Genomic DNA, 17794 nt, shown 5'->3' on the forward strand with positions numbered 1-17794 from the left:
CCGCAACTCTCATTTTCCCCCATTCTTCTGCTGCCACCTGGCAGCATCCAGTCCTTTTTCTTCTTCTTTTTTTTTTTTTTTTTTTTTTTTTTATCTTAAGCTCTATTTTCTTCGATTCACAAACGGTTTTCGCCTACACTTTCGTAGGGTCGAGCTCTATCCTTTTATACTTAGTGTGACCCCGTAAAGTCCACGAATTTTTAATGGTTACTAACCAAAATTCAAATTTCGTAATTAGTTTATTTAAAATCTAAATTTAATATAAATTCCCAAAAATAATATAAAATGTAATACAAATACGTAGCTTGTAATAGTGAAATCCAAGAATAGGATTGCATAGAAGGTATTAATTATAATGACACTTTCTCACATGTGTCTTCAAATTATTCAATGAGAATGATTATGGCCTTAATTGCACATTTTTATCTAGATTTACAACAAATGGATGGAAAGACAACTTTCTTGGATGGTGATCTCCAAGAGGATATTTATATGGTGAAGCCTAATGAATTTATTGAAAGGGGGAACGAGCATATGGTTGCAAATTGAATAAGTCAATCTATGGCCTCAAGCAAGCTTCATGACATTGGTACCTAAAGTTTGATCAAGTGGTTACAACACATGGTTTTGTTGAAAATAAGTTAGATGATTACATCTAGCTCAAGTTCATGTAACAAAGTTTATTATACTAGTTTTGCATGTTGAGATATCCTGCTTGCTAGTTCCTGCACTCAGTTGCTAAAAGAGACAAAGTCAATGATCAGTGCAAATTTCAAAATGAAAGATCTTGGTAAAGCGCACTTTGTTTTGGGAGTTGAGATTGCAAGAGATAGAAACAGAAAGTTATTAGCTGTCATAGAAGGGCTACTTTGAAAGAATTCTACACAAGTATAACATGGAAAGTTGCAATGGCTGCGACGTACCAGTAAATAAAGGGCATCCATTGTCAAATGAACATAATCCTCAAACTGATCTTGAAGTACAAAAGATGGCTAAAAAGCTTTATGCATCTCTAGTTGGAAGCTTAATGTATGCAAATATCTGCACAAAGCATGATATTGCCTACATTGTAGAAATTTTGGGTAAGTTTCAATCAAGTCCTATTGACGCTCACTAGAATGCTGCTAAGAAACTTATAAGTAGGCCTGGCAAACGGGTCATGTTTGTCGTGTTCATGTCGTTTTCGTGTAACATATGTTATCTTAACGAGTCATGTTGTGTCATACCCGTTATCTTAACGGGTCCTTAATGACCCGACCCATTATGACTCGTTAAGAAAAAAAAAAATTCTTAAATTTGCATATACCACACATTGCCACATAAATATTACTTCAAAACATTAAAACATATTTGTCATTTAAGTACTACATCTACACTCGAAAATAAGAGTCTAATAAACAAACATCTATACACTACTAGTCTATTACAAAATATTAAATGTGTAAGGATATGCAAAATGAAAGAGTTTTTGTTTTCAAGGTTGTGAAGCCTTTCTCAAAAGTTTAAACCTTGCTAATGGAACTCAAAGCTTGCATGTTATTCCTTCTACAAAATCCTCAATTTTCATAGATCATCATGACATAAGATTTTGTGGTATCCACTAGTGTAAATATTGTAAAGTGAAGATTGAATTCATTCATTGTATTCATATAGGGTCAAGGAGTGTAGCTGTAAAAAAAAATCATCAAAGTCGAAGTTAAAATAACCTTTAAATCGTGATTTTTCATTGATAACCATCGAAAATTCTTGTCCCGTTACTTGATCTCTGAATGTTTATTTTTTGTGATTTTTGGCGTATGCGATCTTGAAGCATATACAAACAAGTTTGACAGTTGGATAGTTGAAATTAGTTTCGTAGAATGCGTATCCCATCAAAACGATAGATTCACTAACACTTAGACTTTATTTATACTTTCATTAAGTATAACATAAGACTTTGTGGTATCCACTAATGTAAATATTTTAAATTGAAGATCGAGTTCATTCATTGTATTCGTATAGGGACAAGAAGTGTAGCTGTAAAAAAAATCATCAAAATCGAAGCTAAAATAACCGTTAAATCATAATTTTTTTGTTGATAATTGTCAAAAAGTTTTGTCCCGTTACTTGAACTCTGAATGTTTTTTTTTTTTGCGATTTTTGGCATATGCGATCTTGAAGCATATACAAACAAGTTTGACAGTTAGATCTTTGAAATTAGTTTTGTATAATGCGTATCCTATCAAAACGATAGATTCACTAACACCTAAGAGTTTATTCATACTTTCATTAAGTATAACATAAGATTTTGTGGTATCCACTAGTGTAAATATTTTAAATTGAAGATCGAATTCATTTATTGTATTCATATAGGGTCAAGGAGTGTAGCTGTAAAAGATCATCAAAATCAGAGTTAAAATAACTGTTAAATCATGATTTTTCGTTGATAACCGTCGAAAAGTTTTGTCCCGTTACTTGATCTCTAAATGTTTGTTTTTTGCGATTTTTGGCGTATGTGATCTTGAAGCATATACAAACAAGTTTGACAGTTGGATCATTGAAATTAGTTCCGTAGAATGTGTATCCCATCAAAACAATAGATTCACTAACACTTAAAGTTTATTTATACTTTCATTAAGTATAACGTAAGATTTTGTGGTAACCACTAGTGTAAATATTTTAAATTGAAGATCGAATTCATTCGTTGTATTCATATAGGGTCAAGGAGTGTAGCTGTAAAAAAATCATCAGAATCAGAGTTAAATTAATCGTTAAACTATGATTTTTCGTTTATAATCGTTGAAAAGTTTTGTCCCGTTACTTGATCTCTGAATGTTTGTTTTTTTTCAATTTTTGGAGTATGCGATCTCGAAGTATATACAAACATATTTGACGGTTGGATCATTGAAACTAGTTTTGTAGAATGTGTATCCCATCAAAACAGTAGATACACTAACACTCAAGAGTTTATTCATACTTTCATCAAGTATAACATAAGATTTTGTGGCATCCACTAGTGTAAATATTTTAAATTGAAGATCAAGTTCATTCATTGTATCCATATAGGGTCAAGGAATGTAGCTGTGAAAAAACATCAAAATCGGAGTTAAAATCACCGTTAAATCGTGATTTTTTGTTGATAACCGTCGAAAAGTTTTATCCCGTTACTTGATCTCTGAATTTTTTTTTTTTTTTGTGATTTTTTGCTGATGCGATCTCGAAGCATATACAAACAAGTTTGACCGTTGAATCGTTGAAATTAGTTTCGTATAATTCGTATCTCATCAAGTTCAATGGTATATATATATACATATATATATATATATATTTATTAGGTAGATTTAAATTTATTTATTTTGTACGTTAACACTTAGGAAATTGAATGGTATGTATATTCAAGCCGATCCAATGGTCACCAATTTTTAATATTTAATTTAATATAATTATTATAGTTTTTAGGGGTATAAAATTGTTAAATTAATATATATAATTATTATAGTATTTGTTTAGGGTTATAAAATTATAAAATTAATACTTTGCTTATTGTGTATTGTGTTACCCACGTGTATACCCGAACCAACATGTTATCTTAACAGGTGCTTATCGGGTTATCCGATTCGTTATCGTGTCGACCTGAACACTTGTTCATTTCTTGTTGTGTCGTGCCGTGCCGGGTTATCGGGTTGTGTTAGGAATTGTCAGGTCTAGTTATAAGGGACCTGTAACAGACTAAGAGTCGCATGCTTGTGTATGACAGAAAAGAAGAGCTTGAAGTTATAGGATACACTGATTCTGATCTGGCAAAAGGTTTAGATGAGAGAAAATCAACTGGTGGCTTTTCTGTTTGGTAGAGGTGCAGTGTCTTGGAAAGAGTGCCAAGCAAACCATCAGTGCAACTTCTACTATGGAAGCATAATTCATGGAATGTTTTGAAGGTATGAAGCAGCCAGTTTAGCTGAAGAATTTTGTGGCAGAATCAAATTTTGTGAGATCAATACAAAAACCTTTGTGATGATCTATCTAAGTTAAGTTTTATTCAACTTTTAGCTAGTTTTAATATCTTCATAATATTAGTCTTTCCAAACTGTTACGATTGATTGATCTTGAAGGTGGTTTTTTAATTCAGTTCGGTGCTTTGAATAAAAGGTGTGTTATTGAATTAAGTTTGATAGTTTTTCAAGTTTTTCAAGTTTGGAATGAATTTCAAGTTTTTCAAGTTTGAATTAAGTTTGATGGTTTTTAGTTCACTATTATATTGGAATGAATTTCAAGTTTGATAGTTTTTCTATCTGTTTTAAACATAACGTTTTTTAATTAAGTTGGAAATGGGAGTGGATAGTTTGAGGTCTACTTATGTCAGTTTGATCATAATTTTATGAGTGCAAATTGAACATGTGTGATCTAAGGGTAGCAATTACATAATGGTTGTAATTGAAACCTCTTTGGTCCTGTGTTTTGAAATGCACGGATAGATTGTTGATGATGAGTACTCAAAACACTTAGTGACCCACCTTATTGTAAACTTGATTGATCTGACTTATAGGTTTCATACTTGCTCAAGTGAGAGAAGTAAGAATATGAGCATGAGGATGAGGATGAGTATGAGAATTTAGTTATTGGGTTCAAGATTGAATAGAAAGTCTTGTTAGGAATGGATTTGTAATCCATATTGTTCTAAAACAGTTAAAGAACAAAGGAATTAAACTACTATTTGAAGAGAATTACTTTTCTGTGTAGATTTTAATAGGGAAATCCTTACAGAACTTGGCTAGGATTATGTTATATATAGTGGCCTCTACTCTCATAGTTTACGCTCTATAATTGAACTAAGGCCTATTGTTAGTTGGAGCAAACTAATTAGTGGAGAAAGGAGAAGGTTCACTAGTTGTTTGCTGCAAACTTTGGACATAGCTGCTTCTTCGAGTTCATCTGCAGGCATGTTCTAAAATGCTGTCAAGGCGGCCGCCTAGGTGCTGGGCGTTAGACCGCCGCCGCGATTTTTCCAAAAACGTTCAATAAATCGGCAAGGGTATTAGACGGTGTCTAGGAAAAACGTTCAATAAATCAACAAGGGTATTAGACGGTGTCTGGGCGGTCGACTAGGCGAGCTAGGCAGTCTCGATGGCGAACTAGGCGGTTCTGTCAAAAAATTACACATCGGTGTTTCACTACACAGCGTAGAAGAGGAGGGCGACAACATAAAATCTGAAAGAAAAAAAAAGAAAGAGAGCGAGAGAGCATAAGGGAAGAGAAAGTAAGAGAGAGACCAGTAAAAGGAATAATAGTGCAATTGCTGGAAAAAAAAAACGAAAAATTTGACCTGGACTCTTCGGATTTCTTCGCCGGAGCCAGTAATGTTTTCGAGGATCATTGATGTGCTAGACTAGGTTTTGGGAAACTTTGCAGGGCAAGAAGATGGGGAATTAGGCAGAGAAGACGATGGAGAAATAGGCGGAGCAATCGAAGAAGTGGAGGAACACTGGAAGAGGAAACAGGACACCTCAAAGTAAAAGCCTCCTGATTTCCAAGGCGTCAAAACCAAACTCCCCTTATCTGATTGATTTCCACTACCAACTCCCCTTATCTTATCTGATTGATTTCCACAAGTTATAAATTATAATAAAAAACAATTACCCACTTCACTATTAAATAATATATTATGTAATTACTACTTGGGCTTATAAGTTATAAATTATAATAAAAACAATTACCCACTCCACTATTAAATAATATATTGTGTAATTATTTGGAAGATTTATATATGGAGATCAAAACTTTAACTATATTTCAAGAACCTTCACTAGTGTTTAAACAAGTCAATAAGAAACTTGTTTAACACTTAAATAAGCACATATTATATGTTTGCTCCCCATATCTTTATTATTGTTCAATACTTCATAATATATATGTCATTCTATTTTTTAGTTTAAGATGAAATTATATATATTTTAAGTATAAATTGACACTTATTTACACGAAATACAATAGATTTACTTAAATCCGCCTAGTCCACCTAGGCCCCCGCCTAGCTGCCTAGGCGCTAGGCCCCAACCCACCGCCCGACTAGCACCTAACGTTTTTTAGAACCTTGTCTACAGGTAGGTTTTCTTCTCCGTGCAAACAATTATGAATTCTGCTTTGTGTTTTAATTGCTGAGATTCATATTACATGATCTTGGTTAATGTTTATGCTAACAGGATAGTGGGTGATGAGGAAGAGAGATTCAGCGAAGAATAGCCTCTGTGTGTGTGTGTGTGTGTGTGTGTGTGTGTGTGAGATAGAGAGAGAGAGAGAGATGAGCTTTCAAATAGAGGGAGGCTTGTTTAGTTACAGAGAAAGAACTAATTAGAAGAACAACAGATCACTAGAAAAGAGACGGAAAAAAAATTGTTTATTCACAGCTGGAAAGCTTACGAACCGACCAGAAATAAAAAATTGCAAGCTACAAGAACATATACAGAAGGAGAAGTGAGGATACACACACACACACACACAGAAAATGTAAAGCATCTGCCAGCCTCAATCCAATGAACGTTTAAGCATCTAAGTAAAGACTTCAACTAACAAATTAATAATGCAAAGCTGTAATTTTGTTTGATGTATTCATTACTTCAGCTACCCAACTACAGTTACAGCTCATTTACTCATTTTGTCATGGGTGTGATGGGAAGTGGGAGAGTAACTCGTATGGTGCATATAATAACAGGGCATCGTCAAAAATATAAAAGGCTTACCTAAATGTGTAGAATAAAAGCTAAAAGCCAAATAAAAATCAAATTCCCCCCAAAATTTAGCCCATGTGTGGTCACCACGAGCGAGACCTCATCCACATAGGCATGTCTCCCATGATTTATTGAATCCAACGGCTAAGATCAAATATAATTAAATCTAATGGTAAAACAAAGATCTAACGGCCCAAATTTAAATCCAACGGCTAAAATAATTAAAAAAAATTATTTAACTCAAAATTCATCAAAATTTAATAATTTTTCAATATTATTGGAATTTAAATATTTTTAAGTTAAAATGTTCATAAAATTAAATTATGATAGTGTAATTAATTTTTTTTAAATTACTTTAAAATAAAAAAATTAGCCTAAATTTATTCTTTAATAATCTCAGGTTAAAAAATTTAGACCAGAAGGGTTGAAGCAGAAAAACTATTTCTGGGTTAAAACCTAAATTTTATGAGCTAAAAATTTTAGGTTTTAGCCCATGGGTAGGAAATGATCCTAGAGAACTAGATATGCCACGAATAGTATTCTAGAGGAGAACAACCTGCATGAAATGGGTTTGCCAATTACCATCATGTGCATCTTTGACCTTCTAGAAATACACTAGAAATTTGTACCCGCGCGGTGCTGCGGGATTTAAAATTATATGAGATATTTTATAGCTTCAATTTTCATAAATAATGTTGAGAGAGAACAGAGAACTACGAATGGCAATGCAATTTATATGTATTATCATGAACGGATACCAAGAGAAAAATCTATTCCTTCAAAGTGCAAAGAAGAAGATAATTGTTCATTCAAAAAGTTGGACTAATGATAACTGCATAACTTACAAATGCAGTATTGAGAGTATACCAGTCAAACAAAGCTTGCTACATGCTAAATAAAGTTGAATGTAAAGCTTGGATACCAGACTTGTTCCTAGCTTGAGGAGTTTCCAAGGAAGGAAAATTTGACCTTTTGTTGTAATAAATTCCAGAGTGTCTTGGATAGTTGTGAATACAACTGCAAAACGTAACAAAGACAATTAGGCAATGATTAAAAAAAAATCAAAATTGAGTTTGGGAGCGTGGAGAGAGAAAGAGAGAGAGAGGTGGTAATTTGACTTGTGAAATTCTCAAATCAAACATTTAAATGAAGTTTAATCAAAATTTAGAACAAAATGTTAATTAGAAATGTGTTAAAATGGAAGTAAAAAAGATTGAAACTTGCCTAATGTGATGTGTACAATTTTACCATCTGTTTGTGAAAAATATACTGCTATGACATGCCATATGTTGATCTTGCCTTCTTGGAAGTGATATTAGTCGTCGATTTCCAAGTAGCTAAAATCTGTACAATATTTTAAATTATGAGACAAATTATTATGTCAAAGTTGTGCGATAAAAAATAATTTATATTTCTATATTGACGCAAGTTATGATTTTAATTTGCATATACCTTGGTGGAGTTATTCTGTGTATGAGTTTCTTACATTCATCATCCATGTTATGTGAAAAGCTGATTCCAAGTTCTGCAAGAAGTCACAAAGAAATGAAATATAAAATTGGACCAAAAGGAAATTTGAAAAAACAGAAGGAAGAAAATATTATTTCAGTCATTTTCCAATCTTTGAATTGGAATGACACAGAACATATGACTAAAACTTTTAACTTTCTAGTTAAAGTCTTAACTATTTTATAAATTTTTATCAGCCAATACTGGAAAATGAATGTAAGTAATGCTGAAGGAGGCAGACAATAAAAGTCGATATAACATGTAAAACCCAAAACGTTAAAAACATAACATACCTTTTTCAAAGACAAAAAATGTTGCAAAGGGAAAAAATGTGGTCTGCAGAAAATCTGAAAATGAGAAAAACCGAATTTGATAAAATTGTATTTGAAGAGAACTATTAAATATGCAGTGAAATCAAAATTAATACAGTTTTTGCAAAACAAACTCCATGAGTGATTTATTCAACCAACCCGAGTTTATTTGACCATAATGTATGTCATCTTTGATTAATATCATCTGAGAGAAAACATTTTGTTTTCTACACATCAGTAACCACTCATCTCTAGAGGCAGTATCTTTCTCTAGCTCCGCGAAATCCATGCATTGCCTTTTTTTTTTTTGAATTTCGCTTGGCTTGGATGAGAGGTTTTAGATCTGTTGAGGTGGAGGTGGATTCTACTACTGTTGTGACTCTTCTTAATCAGCAGGATAATTTTCTCCATCCTCTCCACATCCTGATCTGTGGCTGCCAAGCTTACTTGAAGATGGACTGGCAACTCTCCTCTGCTTCTTCAAAGCTCAAAACTTTCACACTCAATGGATCAAATAAGCCTTGTTTTTAATACCCTTTTGGAGTTTGATCTTTAAGTCTGTTAAATTTTTTATTTATTTTTTGTCTGATTTGAATTTGTGGGTTTTGTCTCCCAATATCAAAAGCTTATAGTTTTATATATGTCAGTAATAATCCACAATATCTCAATTTTTTTCCAAGCAAAAATAAATATCTCAACAAACCAGTGCTTCATTTGGTATTCTTCTTTCCAGTTCCATATCAAAATCTATTTACATCCCTATGTTCTATAAAGAACAATTGATATGAAAAAATTATCTTATTTATATCCATGTAGTATAATACACAGTAAAAAATTATCTGATTCGTTGCCAAATATTTGATTTTTCGCTGCGGTTTGTTATTTTAGCGAATTTGGTTGTTGATAATTCGTATTTTTTATCGTTCATTTGTGTTCTATTGGGGTTGTATTTTGCTAGAATTTCATAGAATTTGATTTGGCTGCGTAACTGATTGGCTTAAAATTTTGTGAGATTAAATATTTCTTGAATTTGATCATTAGATTTCCCTTTTTTTTTTCTTTTTTTTTGTTTTTTGCAAATATCTTGTTTTCTAGGTCCCACCTTTTAACATTGTTGTTCAGTACTTCACTCTTCTTTGCAGCAAAGAAATGTTTTTCATGTACCATGCATAGGATTTTTAGAAATGGATCAAAACTAACATGAGATATAGAACTTCTGTGTTTCACTTACTTATTGATTGGGTTACAATCTCAGCATGAGAAACTCACTCCATGATCTGAAAAACATGGAAGAATTATATAGCTACAGTAGACAAACTAACCTACGATTTTAGAAATACAAAGTAGGATAAATTTGCTACATGGAGATCCCACAACAGAACCAACTTACAAATATTCTAAACTCTCATCCAAAATTCAAACCGTCTGCAATTCTATGCAAAAATATAAAGTTGTATGACAATTACTACAATTTGAAGCAAAATTTAACCTATGCAATAGTTGAATTTAATAACTCAACAATATTAATATTCTCAAGAGAAAAAAAAAAAAAGCACAAAAAAATAAAACCCCATATAAAAAAATCCAAGACTTTGTACAGAACATAGGCTTACCTTTCTTCAAGAACTGCAATTGAAATTGCAGCAGTTGCGTTTGTTGGGTGGTGGGAGTCATTTCGCTGTGCAAGAGTTGCTGAAAATTTACCAAAATCTTAGTAAGATAAAGAACAAAAATAGTAATCACAAAACTCAAATTTAAAGCATAGTTTTGTAGCTCCTAAATTTTTTCTAAATAATGCAAACACTCTTGCCTATCTCAGATGGCTATAACTCATGAATCCAAATCTCATTGAATCAAGCCTATTCTCTTAAACCAAAGATGAAATTGTTTCATGATCTGCAACTAATATGATTTACAACTAAAAAATAAAATTAATCAACTCGAAATCAAATATAAATCCAATTCAATTTAAACCTACCAAGCATAACAGAACAAATCATAGATAAACAATCAATCAAACAGAACTGAATGAGATTTAGCTCCTTCAAAAATTTCACATTAAACCCAATTATAAAGCACAAAATCCTACCCAAAAATGAAAACAGAGATAAAACAAAGCAAAAATCGAACAAAAAGGGATGGGTACCTCTGTTTTTGACTCGAGATCTCTGCGCGCTTTGAATTTCTGCACACAAAATATATTACTTTATGTAACACTTGATAAAATTTGGAAGGTCCTTATATAATAAGATTCATGTTTGCTTATGATTTTTTTTTTAAATTCCCAAGCAAGAGGATTAGTAATGGTAAAGCTAAAGTTTGGGGATTCATGTGTGATTTGGCTTTTGATGTTCAAATGACGGAGAATGAATTTGTCAATGTAAGTTGGCAAATATTTGATCGAGTAAAAACTATGTTTAGCCACAAAATACTATCATGTAGTCAGATGGAAGCATTAAGGATTAATTTTCATTAATAGTATTCGATCTATTTGCAGACATTTTGTATGATAATCCTTTTTTCGTGGTTAGTCAGATCAATTAGGGATATATTTAACTAAAATGGTAACACATTTTAACTAAAAAGATAATACAATTCAATATCCTTTTCTTTGAATTGGAGATTAAGTAGAAAATATTACCCACAAATCATCCACATATTCATAATTATGCATGAAAAGTAGAAATTCGAAAAGCAAAAACTAAATCACTTACATGGCAGGTCTTCAGCAAGAATAGCATTGCTGCAACCAAAATTGATACCAATAAGCCGTATGAATCTTATTGATTATGAGTACCAATTCTCTAGATTGAGCACTGCGGGGTAAGATCTGCACTTGTGGGTAAAATCAAATTAGGTTCTATTTAATCACAGGTGCACCAGAAAATTATAAAAAATTTCATACCTTTAAGTTTCAACGTTTTTACTCTGGAATCCAAGAAAAACCCATATCAGATTCTAAGTGGGTTTATCACAAATAATAATTTAATCAGAAATTAACACTGAAAATAAATCAAAAACACAAAAAAAAATTGAACTTTTCGTACCTCTAAGTTTCTGGGTTTTTACTGTGAATCATATTGAGAACTAAGGGCGCAAATTGCTGGAGGAGAAGACGAAGAGGGAGGAAGCACGGGTTTGTTTTGGCGATGAATGGGAAAGCACGTCAACTTCCAAAAAAAAAAAAAAAAAAAAAAAAAAAGGGAAATCTAATGATCAAATTCAAGAAATATTTAATCTCACAAAATTTTAAGCCAATCAATTACGCAGCCAAATGAAATTCTAGCAAAATACAATCCCAATAGAACACAAATGAACGATAAAAAATACGAAATATCAACAACCAAATTCGGTAAAATAACAAACCACAGCGAAAAATCAAATATTTGGCTCCTGGGTAGTTGAGAAGAAGTGAGATTTAATTACCTGTTGAAGGCTAGAGAAATTGGTTGCACGATTAGGCGGCAAGGAGATCGCAAAGCAGAGACCAAAAAGATGAGGAAGCAGAGATCGAAGGGATCACGAAGGAGAGATGGAAAGGAACAGGAAGCAGAGATGGAAGAGATCGCAAGGCGGAGTGTAGGACGCATGATCGAAACCGCCAACCCGTTGCAGAGCAGCTGAGAATTCTGTGTTTCGAGTGTTTTCGGCAGAAGTCGAGAGATTTCTACTGGAAACCATGCGGAAACCATGGCCAAAACCGTCATTTTACTGTGGAAAACACGAAAAAAGCAAGACTTGAAGAGCAGCTGAGGGGCAAAAACGGAAGAACACTGACGAAGGAACAGTAAAAAGGACACAGAGGGAATTAAACAGAAAGTTAGGCGTTTAGTATATATATAATTTGATGGGTGCATTTCGACGTGTATCTCATATCGTGACTATTAAACTACAATTCTATAAAGACTAAAGAAAACTATATATTAATGATACTAAAAAAAATCTTATCTTGTGCTCTTCCAAGCATGCAGACTTTTTCAAAGTTCCATCACCACCCTTGCATAAAATTTCACGAGTTTTATATAATTTTATTTGGTAATTTTAACTTTCATGTCCCTTATTGAATACATGCATTCTACTGGTGTTATTAGATAAGAAACAAGCATGTTAATCAATATTTAATTAATAATTTAATCATTTATAATCATATTATTTAATTTGCAAATTTAATTTGAAAAATTTATTAGACATACTGTGTTGAGATATTTCAAACCCATGGTGGCTTGTATTTAACCATTGATGAATCTGATTAGTGGAGATTCTCTCGCAAGTTTTTCTTCACGAGTGGACAATTCTGTGTTACGTAAGCCCTAAACCCTACCTACTAGTATAACTCTTATGTACAGAGAGGAGATATAATTCTTTTTATCTTGGAATAATTTGAGCTATACAACTCCTATAATTTTGAATTGGAATTTTTATTAATTCCAAAACTTTTTGGATGGAACTAGAAACATGTATTTTCGATTTGATTCAACCGAAAATCAGACTTATTCATGAGCGAAAAATAGTAAGGTCTTTAAATTAAAATCATACTCGACCAGAAAAATTATAAGTAACATGAATACAGTAAAGAAGATATCATTTAAGATAAAAGCAAAAGAAATAACACAATATTACTGGTTAATTAGACAGCAATAATGGACAAATTAGGTTATTAATTAGTTCTTCAGTCCCTTCCATATTTGAGCAACCTCAGCAAGTGACTTGGTAGACGACCCTTCTTCTGCCAAAACCAATTTGGCTGCCTCTTTATACTCTTCCATCTTCTTCCTTAGCAATTTTCCTTCATCTCCTTCAATTAGGTCCCTAATATAATTAGCAACATCTTGGCTCTCCACTATGCCCTTCTTATTCTCTTTGACCCCCAATGCAACTTTCAAACCATCAACTAGTAGCACCTTATTCATCTTTTGCTCTGCATAGAGCGGCCAAGCAATCAAAGGCACACCATGCATGATGCTCTCTAGTGTCGAGTTCCACCCGCAATGGGTCAAAAACCCGCCCGTTGACCTGTGATTCAACACATCGACCTGTGGGGCCCACGTCGGCACAACTAGACCCACATCTTTGGTTCTCTCCAAAAACCCGTTTGGTAGAAACCCAAGTAGGTTTTCTTCGCCTTCACTAAAAAAAGAAGCATTTTTAACCGTCTTGTTTGGACTCTTGACTACCCAAATAAATCTATGCCCACTCAATTCAAGACCCAAGGCCAACTCATTCAATTGCTCTTGTGAGAAAGTCCCACCGCTCCCAAATGAAACAAATAAAACTGACCCATTGGGCTGCATATCAAGCCACCTCAAACACTCATTCCCATCGATCCCATCTATTGAACCGCTTTTTATCATCGGTCCAACCGGATAAACCGGTGGAATACCTCTCCCTTGATCCTTGAGAGCCTTAAAAGCACCCGGTTCCAAATCCACAAAGCTATTGACCATGATCCCGGCAACCGAACCATACTTCTTGCACATGTGAATCACAGCTTTGTAGGCCGGGTTGGTCCTATGTTGAAGCGGATCCGGGAAATCTCGACCATGAAGTGGCACACAGCCAGGGAATTGGACCGGTTCAGGCATGTCCCTATACTCACAAGAAGTGGTCTCATGAAGGTGTGGCATATGAAATATAAGCAACAACCCTATAGCGCTACTGGGGAAAAACATATAAGGGGACACTTGGAATTCAACGGCGACATCAAAAGCGTCCACACCAAAAACATCAACAATAAGTGACACAAGCCGAGTTGACTCGTTTAGTACCCTTACTGAGTCCCGGAGAGCCGAGAGGGACCGAGTCAAGGTGAGACCGATCTTGGTCTCGATCATGGCGTCATCAGGGAGGTCGTCGAAGCTCACCGGAGGGAGGAAGATGTAAGAAATGGAAAGAGAACTGAGGGCTTCGAGGGCCTTCCTTTGGGGTGTCAAAAGCGACCCGTCGTTCGGGATGATGAACGTGACGGAGAAGTTGTGATGGACGACGAGTCGTTTGGCTAACTCGATGAGGGGAGTGAGGTGACCTATGCCGGGGGTTGGGACAATGGCTACATGGGGTGGCGTGAGCAGTTTGTGGTGGTGGCTGCTGCCACCGCTATGGCATTGGGTGTCTAATGCCATTGTAGTAGGTGCGCAAGTCAAAGGTTTTGGTGTGATGAAAAATGAATTGGAAGCAAAGAAAGGGTATTTAAAGAAGAGAATGGAAAATAAACGACATCGCTGCTGTGAGTTGGTTTTGTGGTGTAGAATTTTCAATGGAGTGTGAACTGTGGCAACTTAATACTGTAGTGGTATTTTTTTTATTTATTTGTAATTGAAGAGTTATAAGTTTGATTATCTATAAAAAAGAATTTAAAATATATCATTACTAGTTTATTGTAAGATATAATCCAATTTCCCACTCTTCCAAAGAAAATGAAATCGTTTTTTAAAATAGAAAAATAAAATGTGGACCGTGAGGTGAGATTTTTGTTTTGTGTTGCAGACTTGCAGGTAAGTGTCACAGGTTCAACAACAGAGAGCTTTGCAAAAATTTTTACTTTTATTTTTGTCTATTTGCGTTTAAATTTTTTTAATTTGGGCGTTTGTTTTGTTTTTTTATATATTTTTTGTTTGGCAAACTGACTATTAAACTTCTTTTGAAAAGATGGGAACTGGGAAAAGTCATTTTTGTGACTTTAATTTTCTTCTTTTGACAACCACGTGCTTGGAGTTTCTGGATTTGGATCTCGCCGGATCTCCTCCGTAAAGATTTTAAGGATCAACGTACGTGGACCGTTGATTAAAAATCGTACGATCATAATTAAATATTTTTTATATTTTTAAAAGTAAAATAATCTCGTTTTGCGTGAAAATATAAAAAAGGAAAAAAATTATGGCCACACGATATTTTATCAACAGTCTACATGCGTTGATCCCTAAGATCCCCAGTGAAAGGATTCAGCGAGGATCCAAATCCGAAGTTTCTTCCCTCTCTAGTTCGACATCACTACTAGTCGTACAGACGGAGGCTACATGGCTATTATATCCTCATAAACTCAGTTGTTGGCATGTCCATTATTCTAACTCTGAGGGGCCTATGGAAGAGAAAATAGCGCCCCCATCGCGCAAATTTTCTCAGTTATTTTAGTTAGATATTTCGTGGAGAATTTTGTGCGCATTTCGTTTCGTAACAAGTCATGACATGCGGATATTAACATATATCAACATACGATGAGTATGTTAGTTAACAACTGAAAGTTAAAGGTCATAATATGCAACTAGTGTAAAAAGTACTAGTAAATTAAAATCAATTCAATCTAGGAGTAAGAGTGCACAGTGTAGAAAGAACCCTTACTACAAAATCAAGCAATGTTAGAGCGTGAAAAAAAGTGCAACAAAGGTAAGAATAATCTCATCCTGGGTAGGATGGATATTACACAATTAACAAGAAATAAACTATCTACATTCTCAGAAGTAGGTGTCAAAATCCGCCAATGATCCCTCCTCATGATAGAATTCAACTACTAAATTTTGAAGGAACGCAAAACAAAAAATGTAAGTAAAACAAAAGGATATACTAAAATATTTGTCACATCCCCGCCCGGGACAGATCACTTCCCGGGCTTGCTCCACCACCGTAGCACGATATTGTCAGCTTTGGGCTTACCATTCCCTCACGGTTTTGTTTTTGGGAACTCACGAGTAACTTCCCAGTGGGTCACCCATCATGGGATTGCTCTAGCCCCCTTCTCGCTTAACTTCGAAGTTCCTACGGAACCCGAAGCCAGTGAGCTCCCAAAAGGCCTCGTGCTAGGTAGGGATGTGAATATACATTTAAGGATCACTCCCCTGGGCAATGTGGGATGTTACAATATTGCTTTCCGTAATATAGTATTCCCTCACTATAAAATCCATATAATTTTTTAAAGAGTGCTACTAATCCCACCTCATTGTCCTATTTTCCCACCCACCTTTTAATAAAATAAAAATAATAACATGTTTAATCTTCTAGAAAAAGAATTTTCAACCCCTATTATGTTTCTCTCTCCTTCGTGCTTCTCTCTTTGGTTTATCCCTTATCGCCTTCTACATCGACTGCTATGGCTTCTCCACCAACCGTCACCGTCTCTCTCTCTCGTCCCATGTTTAACATTTTAGTACATAAGTTCTCTCTCTTTGTCCCTAATAAACGCCATGCACATGATGACACTTTTTAGGCGTCATAGAATTGTTTTTTATGGCATTTGACCAACGCCGTGAATCTCTCTCTCTTTGAATCTAGCGCATCCCATCTCACTCTCTTCGAATCTAGAATTTTTCTTTGGAGTTCGTTCGCACCTGCCCTCATAAATTCTGGCTATCTTCTGCAAATGAACTGAAATGTAGAGGAATTGAAATTTTGCACTCTCTAAATTGAAATTCCTTTATTCTTTGAATTTGAAATCCCGACTATGGTGGCCATTTTTTCCCCCAAAAACAATTCAAATAAGCTTGAATTTACCTAATTAGGGTTTGATTACTCTGCATATTATTCTATGCAAATGATATCGTCTAATATTGGAGTACGATCATGGTGATTGCAAATTTTGGGTTTGTTTTATAGATTAGGTCCCACCCAATTTTCAAGGCATCTCATTGTAGTGCATTTGGAATTTTTCAGAAATTTTTGGAATTTGGATATAGAAAATTTTTGCAAAAAATTTGTTTTATTAGATTAGGTTCCATCCAATCATCTATTTTGTCCTCTTGGTTGTGAAAACGGAACAATGGAACTGTGGTGAAGATTATTTTAGGAATCATGGTGGGTGGAAAAATAGGATTTCAAAATTTTAAAATTTTATAGTGGGTGAGATTATAATGTGGGTGGGGAAATAAAACAACGGAATGGATCTATCAACACTCTTTTTTAAATCATATTATAACTCAGTAAATGTTCCCACCATGCCAGTGCCTACTTTGGAGGAGTGCCAAATGAGCCCCATCTCCAGGGGGCCCCCAACTTTTAATTATATATATGCATAACTTAATTAAGTACAAATTTGAAAAATATCCAAATAATTTCCTGTTTTGGAGAATACTGTATCTTTTTATGTACTTTTTTTTTTTGGGTTAAAAACTTCATTTCTTTGGTATATATACCTTTCTTCAAATTCTTCCATAACTATTGTTTAGTAAATGTTACAAAGTTGACTTTCCTCTTAAGTTACGTACTCATATTTGATGAGTCCATATTATACCATATATTTTACCCTAATCTTAGTATTAATTTATTGGTTATTTTGGTAGAATTTTG

At 34.1% G+C, this 17794-nt stretch overlaps 1 protein-coding gene and 1 pseudogene across 13 annotated transcripts; both read right to left on the minus strand.

Moving 5' to 3' along the window:
* Positions 1–7454: 7454 nt before the first annotated feature.
* LOC148696238 (uncharacterized) lies at positions 7455–12249 on the minus strand. Of its 12 annotated transcripts, XR_015963551.1 has the most exons (11): positions 11948–12245; positions 11569–11691; positions 11427–11449; positions 11236–11351; positions 10668–10706; positions 10135–10213; positions 9753–9798; positions 8504–8557; positions 8154–8226; positions 7926–8045; positions 7455–7718 (listed from the first exon to the last, which is right to left on the minus strand). XR_015963551.1 is itself a non-coding variant. In XM_088695711.1 (9 exons), the coding sequence occupies exons 4-9, from the start codon at positions 11260–11262 to the stop codon at positions 7586–7588; spliced, it is 405 nt and encodes a 134-aa protein (XP_088551837.1). In that variant the 5' UTR covers positions 11263–11351; positions 11427–11479; positions 11569–11691; positions 11948–12249; the 3' UTR covers positions 7455–7585. The 12 variants fall into 12 exon arrangements, 4 of the variants coding, with proteins under 4 accessions (XP_088551837.1, XP_088551836.1, XP_088551838.1 ...); XR_015963549.1 differs by lacking the exon at positions 9753–9798 and having other exon boundaries at positions 11948–12246; XR_015963552.1 differs by lacking the exon at positions 8504–8557 and having other exon boundaries at positions 11948–12244.
* Positions 12250–13086: 837 nt separating this feature from the next.
* LOC137711582 (hydroquinone glucosyltransferase pseudogene) lies at positions 13087–14758 on the minus strand (annotated as a pseudogene). The gene has a single exon (XR_015963557.1). The product of XR_015963557.1 is annotated as a hydroquinone glucosyltransferase pseudogene (transcript).
* Between the last annotated feature and the right edge of the window lie 3036 nt (positions 14759–17794).

This window comes from Pyrus communis, chromosome 6 (genome assembly GCF_041283825.1).
Source record: "Pyrus communis isolate YQ-2024b chromosome 6, ASM4128382v1, whole genome shotgun sequence".
Classification (NCBI taxonomy): domain Eukaryota; kingdom Viridiplantae; phylum Streptophyta; class Magnoliopsida; order Rosales; family Rosaceae; genus Pyrus; species Pyrus communis.